The 18,903-nt window shown below is 41.6% G+C and overlaps 1 protein-coding gene across 2 annotated transcripts in view; it reads right to left on the bottom strand.

Moving 5' to 3' along the window:
* LOC124776260 overlaps positions 1-18,602 on the bottom strand; it is a 148,782-nt gene extending 130,180 nt beyond the window's left edge. Inside the window, exon 1 of one of the 2 annotated variants that reach the window (XM_047251153.1) lies at positions 18,554-18,602. In XM_047251153.1, coding sequence (XP_047107109.1) covers positions 18,554-18,589 — 36 coding nt within the window. In that variant the 5' untranslated portion in view covers positions 18,590-18,602. The other variant, XM_047251152.1, reaches the window with a different exon arrangement.
* Positions 18,603-18,903: the final 301 nt, after the last annotated feature.

The following is an 18,903-nucleotide window of genomic DNA, read 5'->3' as shown; positions in this document are numbered from 1 at the left end:
AGAAATGTGATGGTGGCCAGGTTGACTATATTGGGAAATAAATATGGAGACACTAAGTATAAAGGTTTAGAATGTTAATAAAGTTTGTTTTATTTAAAAAGCTTTAGGACCATTCACATAAAAAATTCAGGAACATTACTTGCCAGCACACCCTCGAAAATCATACTGATAAAAGACTAGCGAATGCACATCAACTTATCTGTGCAGCCCGTGTAACTGAGGACAATGTTACAACAAGAAGCCAAATATATAATCAAAATAAGGGAGACAAGTTGCGTGGCAAAATAAGTAATGAGCTTCGCAGAATATGGGTCGCGATCTCAATTGCTCGCTACAAGGAGTCGCGTGGTCTAGGCGTCTTGTCGCGGTCCGCACGGTTCGCCCCCCGTCGGGGGTTCGAGTCCTCCCTCGGGCGTGGGTATGTGTGTTGTCCATAGCGTAAGTTCACTTAAGTTAGATTCAGGAGTGTGCAAGCTTAGGGACCGATGACCTAAGCAGTTTGGTTCCATAAGATCTTACCACAAATTTACAATTTTTTGTACCAACGAACACCAAACAACGTCCCCTCGGCGGCCCGGAGCAGAGTGATCGGAATCCAAGTTCTTGGTCTTTAACTCTCTGCTCTCAAAACCTATATGGACGAGATGCTGTTGCCAATGTTATGGGCGAGAATTGTCGCCTCACTCCTTTTGCGAACAAGACGCACATTTCTCACAGAAAATTGGAACTCGATCATGACAGTGTCTTCATGATTGGTCAGCCTTATGCGACAAGAATTCTATCCAGAGCGACGCCTGAACCAAATCTTTAGAACATACGCAACTGATTCTCCCCTGTTGTCGAAATGGTGACAAGGCGTCCGTTCTTTGAAGCCGTGCAGGAAAGAAGGTATGATGCTCTGAGTTAATCTCCGGGGGGCTTAGGGCCACCATGGTATACACTGCCCCCATGAAGTGCCGGCTCCAGCCCAGCTTTCAGCAGACACAGTCTGGCTCGTTGCCCGGTTTCCACAAACTACCTGCTATTCGCAAAGTCGGCCCCGCTTGAGCTAATGAGATTCAGCGAGAGTCTATCTGCCGACAAGTGAAGCTTATGGGGGCAAACTACCCACCGTGGTGGGCCCAGGGCTGATTTCTCAGACATTCTGCTCCAGTTCACTAGATAACTGAGAACAGCCGCAGAAAATAAATGGATAGCACACAGCGATATGTGACAGTGTAAGAAGATACACTGACATCTGTCCATCTGGGTGCATAACTTTTTTGTCATGCAGTGTATTTGTATCCCTTCTTAAGAAAGTGGCAACTCCGGTTTTGACTTCACTTTTCAATGTTGTTCGTGTCTTTTGAATAGCTCCACCAATTACAACATGAAGTCCTTATTGCTTGTTGTCATAGCAAAACGGAAGAAATATACACTGGAACATCTAACAGCTATACAAATAGCAGCTAGCCACCAGACGTTCTGTCTCAAATTACGAGGGACCTGTGGTCCATCGGTGTGATTCGCGCAAACTCGTGGTATCTTTTGTCGTGTTGCACGACCTGGCTGCTGCTTTCTACATTCCGAAACTAGTTTGTTGGACCCTTAAAACGTAAACAACCATCACTGTAGGACAGATTCAAGTATGAATGGCCAGAAAGCACTATATTTTACAACCCAGCACAGCAGCGATGCAGGTCACGTGCCCATCGCAGTCTGAGGCATGGATGGTTTTTGCTCAATGAAAGGTGACGCAATGCCATGAATGCCACAACTCCAGCGAGTAGCAGACACAATTACCTGTTAATCAAGGCACATCCTCACCACCACACTACCTGAAGGTATTCATGTCCTCAACTGTTGCAATGCTTCAACGTTTAGCCAACGCTGGACTAAGTATATTGGCTGTTACTGCCTTGTGGATCATTCTTGACCTTAACCGATATCAAGAAGGGATGGTGCACCGTTGTCTTGGAAACACATCCTGTGGCAGACGAAAAGTAGTGCAGTCTCTGACAGCTGTCACAGAATTTCTCAAACAGACACGAGGCTATGTGCTCCATTCACAAGGGGTGGCAGCAAATGGCGTGCTGTTAGTTGATGCAGCGCAGGATGTAACAAAAGGATACCTACAAACTTCAAGTGGCTGTACATACTATCCTAAAGAACAAATTAAGGATACAAACCCAAGTCCACAAACGGCGCTAAAGAGCGAGTTACAGTAGCCAGCACCTGCCAATAGGCAACCCCTTCGGCAGCAATCTTGAGTTAGCACGATGACGGACTGCAGGCAGTGTTGCTGTGACAGGTGTGGGCGAGGTCGACGCCACCTTTCAGCTGCGACAAGTTCCGTTCGTCGTTTGTGACTCGTCAGCGTAAAGGCTCATGTTTCTTGCTGAAGTGGTGGCCTAGTTGAAGCTGTTAGCTCCAATAATTTCGACGCTCTGTAGCTCCGTTGGATGACGTTTCCGAGCATGGGTTCCTGCCCTCATGTTGTTCCTCAAGATTCCCTCTACAACCCCTGGAAGTTTGTTGTGACACGATATGGGAAATGGCCTATTTAATTGTCATTGTACCAAATAACGAATGAAGACAATGTAAATATATATCCGGCGTAGAACTGTTCTTGGTTTAGGTTGCTTACGGCGAAATTCGCGTGTCATTATGTTCACGAAATAGTAAAAAATATATAAAGCACTTTTTTGACATATAAATATGCAGACAGTGTAGGGCACACACGCTGAATAGTTTTTGCCACGTGGAAGACTGTATACAAAGATGGCGATATCGTAGATAATGCAGTGCCAAACAATTTATGTCGCGAATACAAGTAGTCACAAGTGCAACACTGAATTCTGACTTAAGTAACCTAAATCAAAAATAATTCTACCTTAGAGATTTGCTTGCATTGTTGTCATTCGGGCCTTTTCTCGCTTTTTTTTCCCTATAGGACACCACCATACCAAGGAACTTTTGCAAGGGAGAAAAAGCAGCCAACAACTGACGTAAACAACAACAAATGAAGATGAATCCGTCGGTTCCAAACGGGTAAAGGCGCTAGTTTTGTAAATAAATAGCATTCTTGAAAATTTTTTTACAAGCATCAACTTGTGTTTTGTACACAGCGACGGTCTCAAAATCTCAGTTTTAGACAAAATAGTATGACAGAAGTTCGTTAATGTAGATCTGAGTTGTGGACTGTGGTAATTCTCTAGTGTTCGGTTTGTCATAAGTTTATATTCAAAGCGATAAATTTCTCGCAATTAGGTTGACGCATGTTGTGCAAACACGGCGTTTTTAGAAACTGACCAAGAAAATCAAAGAATGTCTCAGATCGGCTGAGGACAGCTGGGATACACTCATAATGTTGAGAATAAAGCGTACTGTTTATGTGTGAGAAAGTCCTATATCAGAGTGACTGGACGGTCCATTAACCCCCAGCTCATTGAAAGTAAACAGTATTGCAGGTTGAGACAGGTGGAGAAGTCGAGCGTGGCGGAGCATGCCCTCTGTGATACCGACCACATATTAAAATTCTCCGACACGCAGGCTCTCCCTGCTACCACCCCCGTTTGTCAGCGATGCCACAGACATTCACGAAGATGACAATAGTTTTAACAACAAGCAAGAAAATGTTTGGGTAAACGGACCCAGGAACCCCGCGTCGCCAACGGCCGTTGCAGGTATAGCAAGGGGAGAACCACAGCGGTAATAACCAGGGAAAAGCTCTCTGACGTTGACGCGGCAGGTACTTACACATAGTCTACGGCATCAAGCTCGACTCCAGTTCGCCACCAGCAATGGAGGGTGAAGCTTTGACAATGCCAGACACTCGTGGTGGCGAAACGTCGGAGAAATCGTTAAACAAACATCGTCCGAAGAACCTGAGACGGAAGCCAACAGGGTATGCCCCAAGTGGACACGAAAACCTCAACAGTTTTCTCTGCACATTCGTTCGGCTTTTTCTGGACTCGACTATAGCTCGCTATGTGCAAATACATGTCTGCAAGTTCCTATAAAGTTTGTGTTTCACAAAACATGCCTCGCACTCGCTGTCCATTAAAGATCTGATACTGCCTGAAGCTTCGGTTTCCCGTAATTTGATTCTCATCTCAGTACAGTATCCTTTACCTTTGGGAGTGTAGTACTCTGGCACTATCAAGCTCCATCATCTTTATGGAAAAATAACATATTTGTCTCAGTGGAATTAAAAAGCGTGATTGACATAGTATTTTTAAAGCAGTTATTAATGGGTCAGTTATAAATTATTCCACACGTAATAACCGGTAATAACTGAAGCATACTGGTGCTTCTCAATACTACGCGAAGGCGGTCGATGTCAACTGAAGCAGGTTTTTTATGTTAAATATTTTGTTTTTGTACCAGTAAACACATATTTCAAAAAATTGCTTTCTTTACCAGGTCTCTGGGATAAAATTTGTTTTTATTCTCTGTTTTCTGCCTGTGTGTTTAAACACATACTCAAAGCAGAAACAACTGTTGAAACTGATAAACTGTTACTCTCGCCTCTTATTTGATGCTGTGTCACACTGGTTCCCACAACGCATCTCCTACGAACATTATCAGAACATATGCCATCGCAATATACAGACATAGCTGTTTTTGTGAGACAACAATTTTACATGTGTTCAAGGGTCGTGCGATTGAGACAAAAATGAAGATTTTTCCCAGGATTCGATCACACATATGTGAGGCGTCAATCAGTTTCCCCAGCTTGATGTTGAGACACCTCTTCAGTGTCAAAATCTAGGGCCCCTCGGCTTTCAGTAGGGGACCTTTTGTAAATGCGGCTATATAAATGCGGCTATTACACACACACACACACACACACGAAACCATGGTCTAGGGACAGCCGGCACGCTAGCTCAGCGTGTTCGGTCAGAGGGTTATCTACCCTCTGTAATAAAAAACTGAGTGAACGGATCAACGAAGAACCTAAACGGGTACCATCGGACGTCCGCCCTGAACAAATTTAACGAACAATATAGGCCAAAATGAGATAAAAAAGGGTAGAGTCTTTGATCAGTATTGAAAACCACATTAGTACCGGGTTCGAAACCCGCCACCCCTTAAATTTTGATTAATAATCAACATTGACGGCCGAAGACTTCCGGCATAAGAAGTCACCCTCATTTTGCCAACGGCCTTGTCAAACAGGGCGGAGGAGCGGACTCTTGTCCTTGAGGTGGGATACTGCCACTAAAGGCTTAAGTATCTGTACTGACCAACGGCATGAGGATGCAGAAGGCAATGGAAATCACTGTATTAAAGACACACAACGCGTATCCACAGGACATGTGGCCTGTGATTGAAAAAGTGTCATGATGATCTCTCCATTGTCAAAAGAATAGTCCCCCATTTGAATCTCCGGAAGGGGACTGCCAAGAGGGAGATGACCCAGAGAAAAAGACTGAATAACCAACGAAGGGATAACGTTCTAAAAGTCGGGGCGTGGAATGTCAGAAGATTGACCGTGGTAGGGAAGAGAAATGCAAAGGCGCAATCTAGATACGGTAGGGGTCAGTGAAGTGAAACGAAAAGAAGGTTTTCTGGTCAGATGAGTATAGGGTAATATCAACAGCAGCAGAAAATGGTATAATGGGAGTGGGATTCGTTAGGAACAGGAAGGTGGGGCAGAGAATATGTTGCGTGAACAGTTCAGTGATAGGGTTGTTCTTATCAGATTCGACAGCAAACTGGCACCGACAACAATAATTGAGGTACACACGCCGACGTCGCAAGCTGAAGTTGAAGAGGCAGAGAAAGTGTATAAGGATATTGAAAGGATAATACAGTATGTAGATCAAAATCTAGTAGTCTTGGGGGACTGCAATACAGTTGCAGGGGAAGAAGCAAAAAGAAAAAAAAAGAAAAAAAAGGTTACAGGGAAATGTGGGCTTGGGCAAGGAATGAGATAGGAGAAAGCCTAATTGAGTTCTGTAATAAATTTCAGCAAGTAATAGCTAATACTCCGTTTGAGAATCACAAGAGGAGGAGGTATACTTGGAAAAGGACGGCTGATAGTTTACGTCATAGTCAGGCAGAGATTCCAAAATGAAATACTGGATTGTAAGGCGTACTCAGGAGCAGATATAGACTCAGATTACAATGTAGTAGTGATGAAGAGCAGGCTGAAGAGATTACCCAGGAAAGATCAATACGCAAAGAAGTGGGTTATGGAAGTACTAAGGAAGGACGAGATACGCTTGAAGTTCTCTAAGGCAACAGACACGACAATGAGTAACGAATGCCGGACATTTGCCACACCGGACATTTGCCACGCCGGACATTTGCCACACTTGCCCCTTCGCCAGGTAGCTTGAGTAGCGATCCCTCAGGTAAGGGACGCCCTTCCCCGCACTACCTCTGTCCGCTTTCAAACCGCCGTCTCCACATCTTACTCGACACAACCAGTACGTAAGGGACCTTCTTCTTCGACATCTTGGCGAAATACAGAGCTTCTTTTCCGAAATCGAAATATTTATAACTTTTGGGAAACGAAAGCCATACCGACGATTACGTCAGTATGTAATTAGTTCTGTCAAGTACAAATATAGATTCCTCTGTCTATACGTTAGCTTCCTTTCACGCTTACTGATTGCGATAGAAACAGTCCATCGGCAGGGGAGCAACAAGAAAGGAACGATGAAACGAGAATGCAAATGTACGCTAATCATTTCTTTTTTATCACTGCATTTGTGCCTACTTTAATTACTACAACTACATACCCAAAAGACGATAGGGAAAGAATAAATGGGTTTATGAATGTTTGAAAAGAAGAACGACGTACTCAATATTAATTTACTCTCTAAAAACATTAGTTAATAAAGTGTAGCGGGACAATGTTCAAAACAACTGAAAACACGTTCACTAAATAGAGATAAGAACATCTATGATTGACATGTCATCTAAAGTCGACTTACAATTTTAAAATGTTAGAAATAAGAAAATGAAGTAATACAGAATGCTACGCTTGTAACGTACGTTGTTGTTCTACATTGTTTAGCTCTGGTAATTACAGGGTCACAGAGAAAGCATCTTAGGTTCTGGAGGGAAAAGCCGTAATTGTAATTATCTGCGCTACAACAGAAACAAGAAGGACAACTTAAGGAAAAATAATGTAAGCTCACAATCGACTTTGAAGCAGATAATTCCTGTGACTTAGTATGGGCAGAGGTTATACTCGACAACCGGAATAAATTAATAACTGGCTCCTTTTACCAACCCCATGTCTCAGATGAAACAGTTGCTGAACAGTTCAAAGAAAAGAAAACTTGAGTCTCATCACAAATAGGTACCCTACTCATACAATTATAGTTGGCAGTTACTCCAATCTACCTTCCGCATGTTGACAAAAATACATTTTCATACCCTATTGTAAATATAAAACAACTTTCGTAATTGTTCTAAATGCTTTTTTAAAAATGATTTTTAACAATTAGTTGACGAGGCCATTCAAATTGTAAATGGTTACGAAAACACAATTGACCTCTTAGCCAGAAATAATCCTGAGCATCACGACGGATACAGGGATTAGTGAACACGCAGTCGTAGAGAGGCTCACTTCCGTAACAAAGAAATTCACCAAAACTAAACGCGAAATATATCTATTTATAAAAGCAGCTAAAAATTCAGGTGACGTCTTTCTACGAAATAGTCTCCAATCCTTCCAAACTATGTAAATGGAGACCATATGTGGCGTAAGTTCAAAGAAATAGTATCAACAGCACTCGAGATATTCATACCAAATAAATTAATAAGAGACGGAATTGATCCCCCATGGTACACAAAACACGACAGAAAGGTGTTGCAGGAGCACCGCAAAAGGCACGTTTAATTTAGACGAACGCAAAATCTCCAAGATTGGTGAAGTTTTACTGAGGCTCGAAGTTTGGTGCGGATTTCAATGCGAGATGCATTTAATAGTTCCCACAACGAAACTCGCTCTACAAATGTGGCGGAAAATCCAAAGAGATACTGGTCCCATGTTAAGTAAACCAGCGGAAAGGCTCAGTAAGTACCTTTACTGCGCGACAGCGACGGTAATGTTACTGATGACAGTGCCACTAAAGTGGAGTTAGTAAATGCATTTTCCGAAATTCCTCCACCAAAGAAGACGAAGTAAATATTCCAGAATTCGAAATGACAACAGCTGCAAACATAATTTAGAAGTAGATATCCCTGGTGTTGTAAAGCAACTGAAATCACACTGTCAGTGACAGAGGAAATGATCAAATATCTTTTCAGAAAGGCTCTAATGTATAAGAAAAGTAGGTCTAATACAATTGTTTCTGATGTTCTTTAGTAACAATTAATTTTCAGTAGTAAGCTCCTTGCTTTTACTGACCTGTTTAAAGATAATCAACAATTTAGTAAGAAATTTTAATTTTAAAGCACTATATCTAAGTGTACTTAAGTAGATTTACATCTACTACAAATGTTTGCAGCTAAACTTAAATAAAAAATATTTGAGGTGCCAAAATTGTCTACCTTAGCATCAGATCAGTTTTGGGATGCCAATTTTAGGTGCAATTCAAAGGTTCAGTTCCCATTTTCTTTTGCGAAAGCGTATACTTTCTGTTTAACAAACCATGATATTTTAGGTGATAGTTCCGATTCTGAAGCTTCAGAAAATTATATTAGAACTCATAATTATTTAATAGTATGGTCATAATATTGGAAGGCAGAAAAAAGTTATCTTAACGTGACAACAATAGGGATACTTTTGTGAGTCTTGAAACACTTTTTAATTTTTACATTAAAGGCTGATCACACTTTGCACAGGCTTTGGACCGTGAAAATGATAAATGACCATCTACCATTCTGGCGTGTGTAAAATCAGCCTAAACACGCTGAACTAATGTACACTCTATATTTACAATTACAACTTAATATTAGCTCCGATAATGCTGCTTCAATGATTTAATAATTTTATGTCAGTAACCTGCGAGGACTCGGTGGTCTTCATAGTTTTTAATACATTATTTTTAACGTATTTTAGTCCAGTCTCTGAATATGGGCAATGGCTCTCAAGCAAGGCCTAATGTTGCCAGTCTCTTCATAATTCTTTACGATTCTCTCTATCCTGTCGTCCAGCTTTAAGTACTTCTTCTTCCTCTTCTTACCTTCAAGATTCATTTCCAATTTCATGTACATGCAGTTTGTGAGCTCTGCTTCCTTTTTCAAGCACTCCACCAAATAGTTGATTTTAGGGTGAGGGTTTCCAATAATACTATTTATTTTGTTGTGCCACCATTCAACAGCATTCGTCGTTCGGTGCCTTTTCCGTAACAGTCCCACATTTCTATTGCGATATCCTCATTCTCTAGCCAGTTATCCACAAAGTAGTCAAAAAATTGAGAGAACCTTCCGTGATCAGGAGCTTCTGCATGAATCTCAATCCATCCATTGCTTACGTTCTCCGGTTTTACAACTGCCAGCGCTGCACACACGCTGACGTGAAGTCTTAAATCCTCGTTCTAGCGGTACTCCTCAGTTAGACCGAGAACTCGAGTTCTTCTCCATAAACTCTTCTTCGTATGGAAATAGAATCCATTTATTTCAGTTGTGGGAAAAACCTGACGAATGGCCGATATCGCAGCTGCTTCAAAGTCCATCTTTACTTGTTTAGGACACCACTCAGAGACTACATGTTTTATCAGACGAACATATGTGTCTTCCTTCTAATTAGGGAGCAGTGAAAATACAGTAGGAAGAATGTTTGTTTCTTTAATCGGGCCTCCTAAGTCTACGTGTATGGTGTAGATCCGTGCAAACTGCTTGCTGCATCTCTTAAATGTTCCATCCATAAAAAAATGGGAACATGTTTTTAAACTTTCTTTTCCTTTGCTTCCACTAAAAATCATTATTCTCACCTCTAATCTATTGTCTTCCAGAAGAAAACTACTGCCAACTCCCATTTTTAATAGATCTTCATTAAGGTCAATTTCATAAGAGTTCTTAGGCTCTTGTTGGTTCCCCCACTCTTGACTCCATCGACGACGCATGGTTCTCTTCATAAATTCTGAATTAGGCATCACTGTAACAAAGTCATAAACTTTATTATGTAGATTTCCATTTCATCCGCGTATATCTCCGATAACTGTGTAGTTTCTTCTCGAGACCTTCTCTTCGCTCTTTCCACTTGCTTTCTCACTTTCAGAGTTGCATTGTCAGGTGGTCCACAGAGATGTTCTAATACGCTCAACAGTTCTCCGTTCCTCGAAAGCAGCTTTCCCTTGCAATGATCCGCTTTTCGGCGTAAGCACATCCATGTAACAACGCCTTCTTTAGATTCCCTCTGTTTAAGATACGCGTCACTTTTATAATGAGCAGGAGGCCTACGCTTGTTCGTTGTAATAACTTCCATTCCCTTGGTCACGTTAGGAACTTCGAAAGCAAACTGGGCGGGCGGGTGAGCAGGAGGAGGAGGAGGAGGAGGAGGGGAGACAAGGGACCGAACCCTTCGGAGCAGGTAAAACCGTGGCAAATGTCCGGCGTGACAAATGTCCGGACACCATGAGTAACAGCTCAGTAGGCAGTTGAAGAGGAATCGCCATCTCTAAAAAGAACAATTACGGAAGTTGGGAAGGAAAATAAATGTATAAAGACGGTAACTGCGAAGGAACCGTGGGTAACTGAAGAAATACTTCAGTTGAACGATGGAAGAAGGACGTACACAAATGTATAGGGACATTCAGGAATGCAGAAATACAAGTCCTGAGGAATGAAGTAAATAGGAAGTGCAGGGAAGCTAATACGAAGTGGCTGCATGAAAAATGTCATGAAATCTAAAAAGAAATGATTGCCGGAAGGACTGAATCAGCATATAGGAAAACAAAACAGCCTTCGGTGAAATTAAAAGCAGGCGTGGTAACATCAAGAGTGCAACGAGAATTCCACTGTTAAATGCAGAGGAGGGAGGCCTGTATGAGAGGGAAGATATGTCTAATGTGATATAAGAGGAAAGAGCAGTCGATTTAGAGGAGATAGGGAATCCAGTATTAGAATCAGAATTTAAAAGAGCTTTGGAGGACTTAAGATCAAATAAGGCAGAAGGGATAGATAACATTCCATCAGAATTCTAAAAATCGTTGTTGGCAGTGGCAACAAAACGTTGGTGTGTAGAGTCCGGCGACATCCCATCTGACTTTCAGAAAAATATCATCCACATAGTTCCGAAGACTGCAAGTGCTGAAAAGTGCGAGAATTATTGCATAATCAGCTTAACAGCTCATGCATCCAAGTTGCTTACAAGAATAATATACAGAAGAATGGAAAAGAAAATTGAGGATGTGTTAGATGACGATCAGTTTGGATTTAGAAGAGGCAAAGGCCCTAGAGAAGCAGTTCTGACGCTGCGGTTGATAATGGAAGCAAGACTAAAGAAAAATAAAGACACGTTCATAGGATTTGTCGACCTGGAAAAAGCTTTCGACGGTGTAAAATGGTGCAAGATGTTCGAAATTCTGAGAAAAAGAGAAATAATCTATAGGACAAGACGGGTAATATACAATATGTACAAGAGCCAAAAGGGAATAATAAGAGTGGACGACCAAGAACGAAGTTCTCGGATTAGAAAGGGTGTGAGACAGATATATAGTCCTTCGCCCCTAATTTTCAAATAAAAGAAAGATTCAGGAGTGGAATTAAAATTCAAGGTGATGACGTTGCTATCCTGGGTGAAAGTGAAAAAGAATTACAGAATCTATTGAATGGAATGAACAATCTAATGCGTACAGAATGTGGATTGAGAGTAAATCGAAGAAAGATGAAAGTAATGAGAAGTAGCAGAAATGAGAACAGCGCGAAGCTTCACGTCAGTATTGATGGTCACGAAGTAGCTGAAGTTAAGGAATTCTGCTACCTAGGAAGAAAACTAACCAATGACGGACGGAGCAAGGAGGACATCAAAAGCAGACTAGCACTAGCAGAAAGGGCATACCTGGCCAAGAGAAGTCCACTAATATCAAACACAGACCTGGTTTTGCAGAAGTAATTTCTAAGAATGTATGTTTGGAGCACTGGATGGTATCAGTGTTATGGAGGAGGCTAACCAAAGACTGCGTTTTATGGGCAGGACATACAGAAAATGTAACAGATCTACTAAAGAGACTGCCTACACTACGTTTGTCCATCCTCTTTCAGAATATTGCTGCGTGGTGTGGGATCCTTACCAGATACGATTGACGGAGCACATCGAGAAAGTTTAAAGATGAGCAGCACGTTTTGTATTATCGCGAAATAGGGGAGAGTCACTGAAATGACATCATGGGCATCTTTAAAACTAAGGCGTTTTTCGTTGCGGCGGAATCTTCTCATGAAATTTCAATCACCAACTTTCTCCTTCGAATGCGAAAATATTTTGTTCACGCCGACCTATGTAGGGAGAAACGATCACCATAATAAAATAATGGAAAATCGCACCGAAAGATATAGGTGTTCGTTTCTTTCCGCACGCTGTACGAGATTGGAATAATAGAGAATTATTGTGAAGGTGGTTCGATAAATGCTCTGCAAGGCACTTTGTGATTTGCAGAGTATCCATATAGATGTAGATGTGAAACTTGGACTGTGGGAAAACCAGAACAGAAGAGAATCGAAGCAGTGCTACAGACGAATGTCGGAAATTAGGTGGACTGATAAGGAATGAGGAGGTTCTGCGCAGGGAGAAGGGACAGGATCATAGGACATCTGTTACGGCATCAGGGAATGACTGGCATGGTACTAGAGGGAGCCGTAGAGAGCAAAAACTGTGGAGGGAGACAGAGATTGGAATACATCCAGCAGGTGCTACTCTGAGATGAAGATGTTGGCACAGGAGAGGAATTCGTGGCGGGCCTCATTAAACCAGCCAGAAGACTGATGACAAAAAAAGAAAAAAAAGGCACCGTCGAGACAAGACAGATAGAACACTACATTTGTTGAAAGGGCAACGGTGGAGGCGTTGTCGGAAAGCGGCAGTGCGCTGACTCGTTTGAACTTTATTCTCCACGCTATCTGAGCCCATGTTGACGGAACACCAGACTGTCCTAAGCGATATAGAGTGTACCGAGGCACGAGACTGTCGTCGTCCTCAGGCAAGGGAATAACAAGCTGCCTACTGATTATGGTCAATCTAGTCATTCGATTACTTATGTATCATCATTTAATGCCACCTCCAAACAGCCAGCTTCTTCTACGCTACCATGACGATTCCCGTCTTTGATGAAAATGTGAACTTTCTGATACTTGTCAACTTCTTGTTTACATGTATGCCGAGTCAGTTCAGGGTAAAAATCTCGAGCTTTCGATGGTTGCCTCCATCGTCATGGAAGCGGTACATGGAAGCGACCTCTCGACGCAGTGGATAAGCAGAGGCATTCGTCGCAGTGTTTACGCTACTACAGGAGCGATGATTTTTATGACCTCATAAAATCGAAATATAGGAAAGCATGGGTGATATTCAGTATGTACTAGAACCAAGAGTGAACAATAAGAATGGAACACGAAGGGAGAAGTATTTAACTCTTTTATTCAAGAAGTAACGAAGAGAAAACAGAAAGCTCCAGAAATGGGATTAAAATTCAGGATTAAAGAATATCAGTGACAATTTTAGCTTGTGACGTAGCTGTCATCTGTGAAAGCAGGATTTTCAGGATCTGTTCGAAGGGATGAACGATCTACTGAGCACAGAAAATCGAGTAAAGTTTTGAACATGACTGCGTGGTCAGCGACCGTTTACAAGGCAAAACTAAAGCAATAACATCTCTCGGTCGCATAAAAGAAATCTTTTGACCTAGGTTTCCGCACTAGTATGAGTGCCTTCATCAGAAGTAAAACACTAAAACTGCTCTATAACGCAATTACAAAATTATAGGAAAAAGTTATTTTAAGTACTGACTAGGATTCCAAAAAAGAAACAGTCCTTACATGTCACGTATGAAACTAAGTATCAAGCGATAAAGCTTTAGTCACAAAATTTTTGAAATAGAAAACCTATGGGCTGCTCACACTTGTCGAGCTGCGATAACATCAGACTGAGGCGCCAGCGTTAGCAATTGCGGACAGGTGAACATTACCCCAAGAATGCCATCTAGTAGCCGCAAATACAAACAGGCTACCTAACATTCAAAATATGGACTGACGAATGTTATGATGAACATTATTTAGCACATGAAATATAAGGCAATATTCTTTTTTTTTCTGACAGCAGGAGACATGGTAGCAACTTGTCTACGTAAGAGCTTAGAAGTACAGTTTAAAGGTTGAAAACGCCATTATAAAAATATAAAGGGAGCTGAATAGCTCAGCGAGCAGAAAATTGGTGTAATATGTAATGTAGTTAATATAAACCATTTAATAAACAAAAAAAATTATTAGTCGACTTAGATACAAAAATATATTTCGGTAACTGCACGAGGGAACACGAAATCAAACATCAAATAACGGCTTTATTCCATTGAAGAAGCTTTTATTACGTAATTGTAGCTGCTCATAAGGAATGCGGCCATCATTTGAAGAAAGATGTTTAAAAATTTCTAATTCATTGAGAACATCTGACCTAAGGCCTCTATTCTCAGTGTGCAAAATGCTGATATTGTGAACAGCTTTAGGCGCATGACCTGCTATCAGTAGGTGGTTAGCAAGAGACGAATTTTGGATGCTAGTGCCATATTTTCTTAAAATATGTTCTTTGTATCTAACTGTAAAGGCACGTCCTGTTTGTCCTATGTAGTAAGAAGAACAAGTGTCGCAAAAAATCTTATAGACACCAGAGTTTTTCAAAGGGGAACTGGTCGATTTTAAATTATGAATAAAAATTTTTTTCGAACAGTTATTGGCTAAAAAAGCGACATTACAGTTGTATTTAATAAGAAGAAGAAGGCGTTGAATCTGATAGGAGATGGGCCCCGAAAAAGGAACAGAAAAATACTGCTTCTTTAGGTTGGGCTCAATGATAGAGGTGCCGAGTATAATAACTCTTTCAACAATTTTCTTTTTAAGGATGTCGTCCACTACGGTAGGTTCGTATTCGTTATTAACTGCTATCGTTTTTATCAAATTAATTTCTTCCTCGAATTTTTCTTTCGAGGGTGGAATAGAAGCTGTGAATAGCAGAGTGGAAGAATGCGTTTTCATGAGATTGTGGGTGTGTGGAAGACGCAGGTACGATCTGATCGGTATATATTTCTTTACGAAAAACATTAAATAAGATTTTATTTTCTTCTACTATTAGCGTTAAGTCAAGAAAGTTCAATTGACGGGTCACGTTTTCGAGTTCACTGGTGAAGGATATTTTCTCGTGAACTTCATTAAAGAGAATTCCATCAAAAGGTCCTTTGTAGGTGACTAAAATATCATCGACACATCTGAAATAGGAGAGAATACCTAGCGCTGTAGCTGAGAAACAGTTGAACTTTTCTTCTTGATAGTTAATGAAAATGTCAACACGTTTACCAGCTAACGGATTTCCCATAGCGAAACCGTCGGATTGCTGATACAGTTGTTCATTAAATTCAAAGTAGTTGTTTTTGACTACGACTGTGATTAGATTCATAAAGTCAGTGATATGTTCATCTGAAAGTTATGAGTAAACTAATGAAGGGGCAGTAGAAATGAGATTAGCTATAAACTTAGCAGCAAAATTAAGGGTCATGTAGTAGACGAAGAGAAATAAAGTCTACTAGTAACAAAAATATTTGAGAAATAAATTTCTCGGAGTGCACAGTATTGTGCGGAAGTGGGTGTGTACTGTGATATGCAGAATTGAAAGTGAGGAAATTGTGCCGGGCTTCATCAAATCAGCAAGAAGACTGACTCCTGACCGATAAAGTCCAAAGGAAAAAGGCTAGCAACGGGATTAAAATCGAAACCTATCGGCAGTGTGTCATTGAATGGGGGCCTAGGGAACTGTTGAAAGAATCAGCCCGTCGGATGGGAATTGTAGCCTCAGCAGCTCTCTTCATATTACTCGAGAGAAGTAGGCTGTGTTCCGTCATGGAGTATCACCTTCTATCACCTCTTCCATCATCATCATCATCATTATTATCATCATCATCATCATCACCATCATCATGAACAACTACAACATCCATTACGACACTCCCTCCAACACCCCTTCATACGCGTTCATCATAATCATCTGCACAAAACAGTCATACTTAATACACAAAATTCATTCTTCGGAAACGAAAGTTGCCCAACCGATGTGAATAAAAGAAGCGTTTCCGGTATGCGGCCGAACCCCTACACCAGCTAAAAATGTGTAACGATGTTCACATTTTAGTAAGCCTAGTTTGCGGCAGTCTGTTTGAACGTAAAACGTTACTGGTAGAATACCACTTACACATTCGACAAGGAAAGCGTGCTAAATCCGCTCCTCAGAGATTAAGTCATCGTCAGTTGTGATTACGCACTACAGTGGGTCACGGCAAGGCGTGACGATTACTGGCAGAGGAGAAGGCCAGAGGAGGGGGGGGGGGGGGGGGGGGGCTAAGCTGATTGTCGACCGTCGCTGAACCAGCGTTATTTGGAAGTTGCTTGAACATAGAAGGAGAAGGGCAGCACGAATGGTCACAGGTTTGTTAACAGGAAGACTCTTGAAGACAGACGTAAACTATCCCGAGAAAGTCTATCAACAAAGTTTCAAGAACCGGCTTTAAATGATAACTCTTGGAATATACTAGAACCCCTTACGTACTGCTCACATAGGGATCGTGACGATAACATCAGAATAATTACTGCACGCACAGAGGCCTTCAAACAATCATTCTTCCCGCGCTCCATACGTGAATGGAATTGGAAGAAATCCTAATAACCGGTACAACGGGCCGTACCCTCTGATATGCACCTCACGGTGGTTTGCAGACTATAGATGTAGATGTAGACAAAAGTAATTCAGTGGTACGTTTTACTCAAAGTACGCACCTTTCGGTGATGTGCGTATTAGCCAACGCGACAAGGTGCTTTAACACCACTTTTAACCAATCTCGGCGTTATAGATTGTAGAAACTGTTGAAAGTCGGTTTTCGTAGTTGCTTTACTCATGATCACATTGTCCCATAAGAAATGGACGAACTGGAGTGATAAACGGTAGACGGTCAGCGACAGTTCTAGTGAGTCTGTTGGCGCGAATGACGAAGATATCGCTATAGTTGACATTAGGAGTAATGTTGATGGGCACATTTTCAATCTGAGAGAAGTTGGGTTTATGGTAGTGTGCGATCGCTTAAGCTTTCGCAGTTTCAGCTCGTTTTGTAAACAGACAAACAGTAACTCAAAATAGATGCTAAAAGCAACACTATCGCCACCTCTCCTGTCCTCTGAGTATCAATAAATAAATATTCTGTAAATACATCTCGGATTGCCATTTAGCGTTTGACTCGAGTGGGTTATTTACAATGAGTAATATTACTATAAAACTGACGTATATGTAAATATGTACGTCAGGGCGCTCAAAAGCCCGTATTTTTGGTACATTTTAACTAAGTATATGTCGTGACAAAAATTGAATCGATTCATAATAATCTTTAACCCTAGAAAACCGAAGGGGAGAAAATGTTCCACTCTTACTTAACAATCGTAAATTTTACGACTCAATACTTTATTCAAATGAAATCATGATTTACAGTTTATATATTGAATTAATTACAGTTATAAAGTCTCCAGTGGTTCGTCACATACAGAATATGTACAAAATGCCCTGTTTTACACTCTATACTGAAAACATCAGATCGCGGTGAACCGAGAGTTGGCACCAACTGCAGTCGTAAATTTTACAACGGTTTAGTAATCCAGGGCTTAGGCGGAAAGCCGTTCTAGTTTCCTACAAAAATTGATGCTTATTTAACTGGCACGTCCTTTTAGTAGTAATTAACTATCTTTATCTTCCTCAGGAAATACAGTCGATTGGTTTACAGGTATATGTTGCCAATATAGTGGACCATGTACGCTGACTGAACGATATTACAAAAGATCCTTACTACACAGGGTGAACAAAAAAAACCTTATGATAAGTTTAGAGCACGGTAGGGGGCGTCGAATAGAGCAAACTTTTCCATAAATGTGTCGTTGTGGAGCTACGGTGCGGAAGAATGTCCATTAAAGTAACTTGCCCCAGCTAATACCAGTTATGCTAAAGAGCGCATTTGCTAATTAAATTAGCTGAAGATAATGGTTTCATCTGAAAAGACAAAGCTAGGCAAGCCCCTGTCATTCACTGGTTAGGTTCAACACGAATTTTCCATGACGTTCAGTCAGCTGCGCTAACGGAGTACCGTAATGTTGCTAACGTTTTAAGATAATAAGCTGTAGCGCTGTGCACACCAACAGTTCGCTTACCGGACAGACTCCCACGCGCTCGTCACTGATTGGCTGTCGTTTCATGTGCGAGGCCCCACACTGGTTTTATTTCATACTTGTGCTTATCTGGGAATATTTGCCCGATTGGGCGCCCCACTCCCTGCTCTAGCCTTATCACCAGGTTCCTTTTGTCCAGCCCGCAGTACAATCTGCTGCCGCCTTAGCGTAGGTCCCAGAACGGTGCCCCGGGGCGGTAGTAGACACGCACCTGCAACTGGAGTTCTTCTGCGACGGCGGTCGCCATGGCGCAGTCTACACTGAAGGCGACTCACTGGCCGCACTTATCTGGGCGGCGCGACCTCTGGACCCTGCCCCCAGCCCCTCCCAGCTGACACCTCACAACGCTCCGTCAATGAAACACTTGCCAAGCACCACAGTGGCTCAGCTGCAGCTGGCGACAGCCCACAGGGATGATTACCACCACTGGTAGCTAAACTGTAGCTTAGTTACGGTTAGCCGCGCGGCCGATGATGTCATACTGAATAATGCTAACAAAAATAGCGTTGAGATTCAAAATGGTGTATATTCTTCTTGTTGTTGTGGTCTTCACTCCTGAGA

This window comes from Schistocerca piceifrons, chromosome 2, assembly GCF_021461385.2.
Source record: "Schistocerca piceifrons isolate TAMUIC-IGC-003096 chromosome 2, iqSchPice1.1, whole genome shotgun sequence".
Taxonomy (NCBI): Eukaryota; Metazoa; Arthropoda; class Insecta; order Orthoptera; family Acrididae; genus Schistocerca; species Schistocerca piceifrons.
The sequence above is the reverse complement of the archived record's forward strand: the minus strand, read 5'-3'. Positions and strand labels throughout refer to the sequence as shown.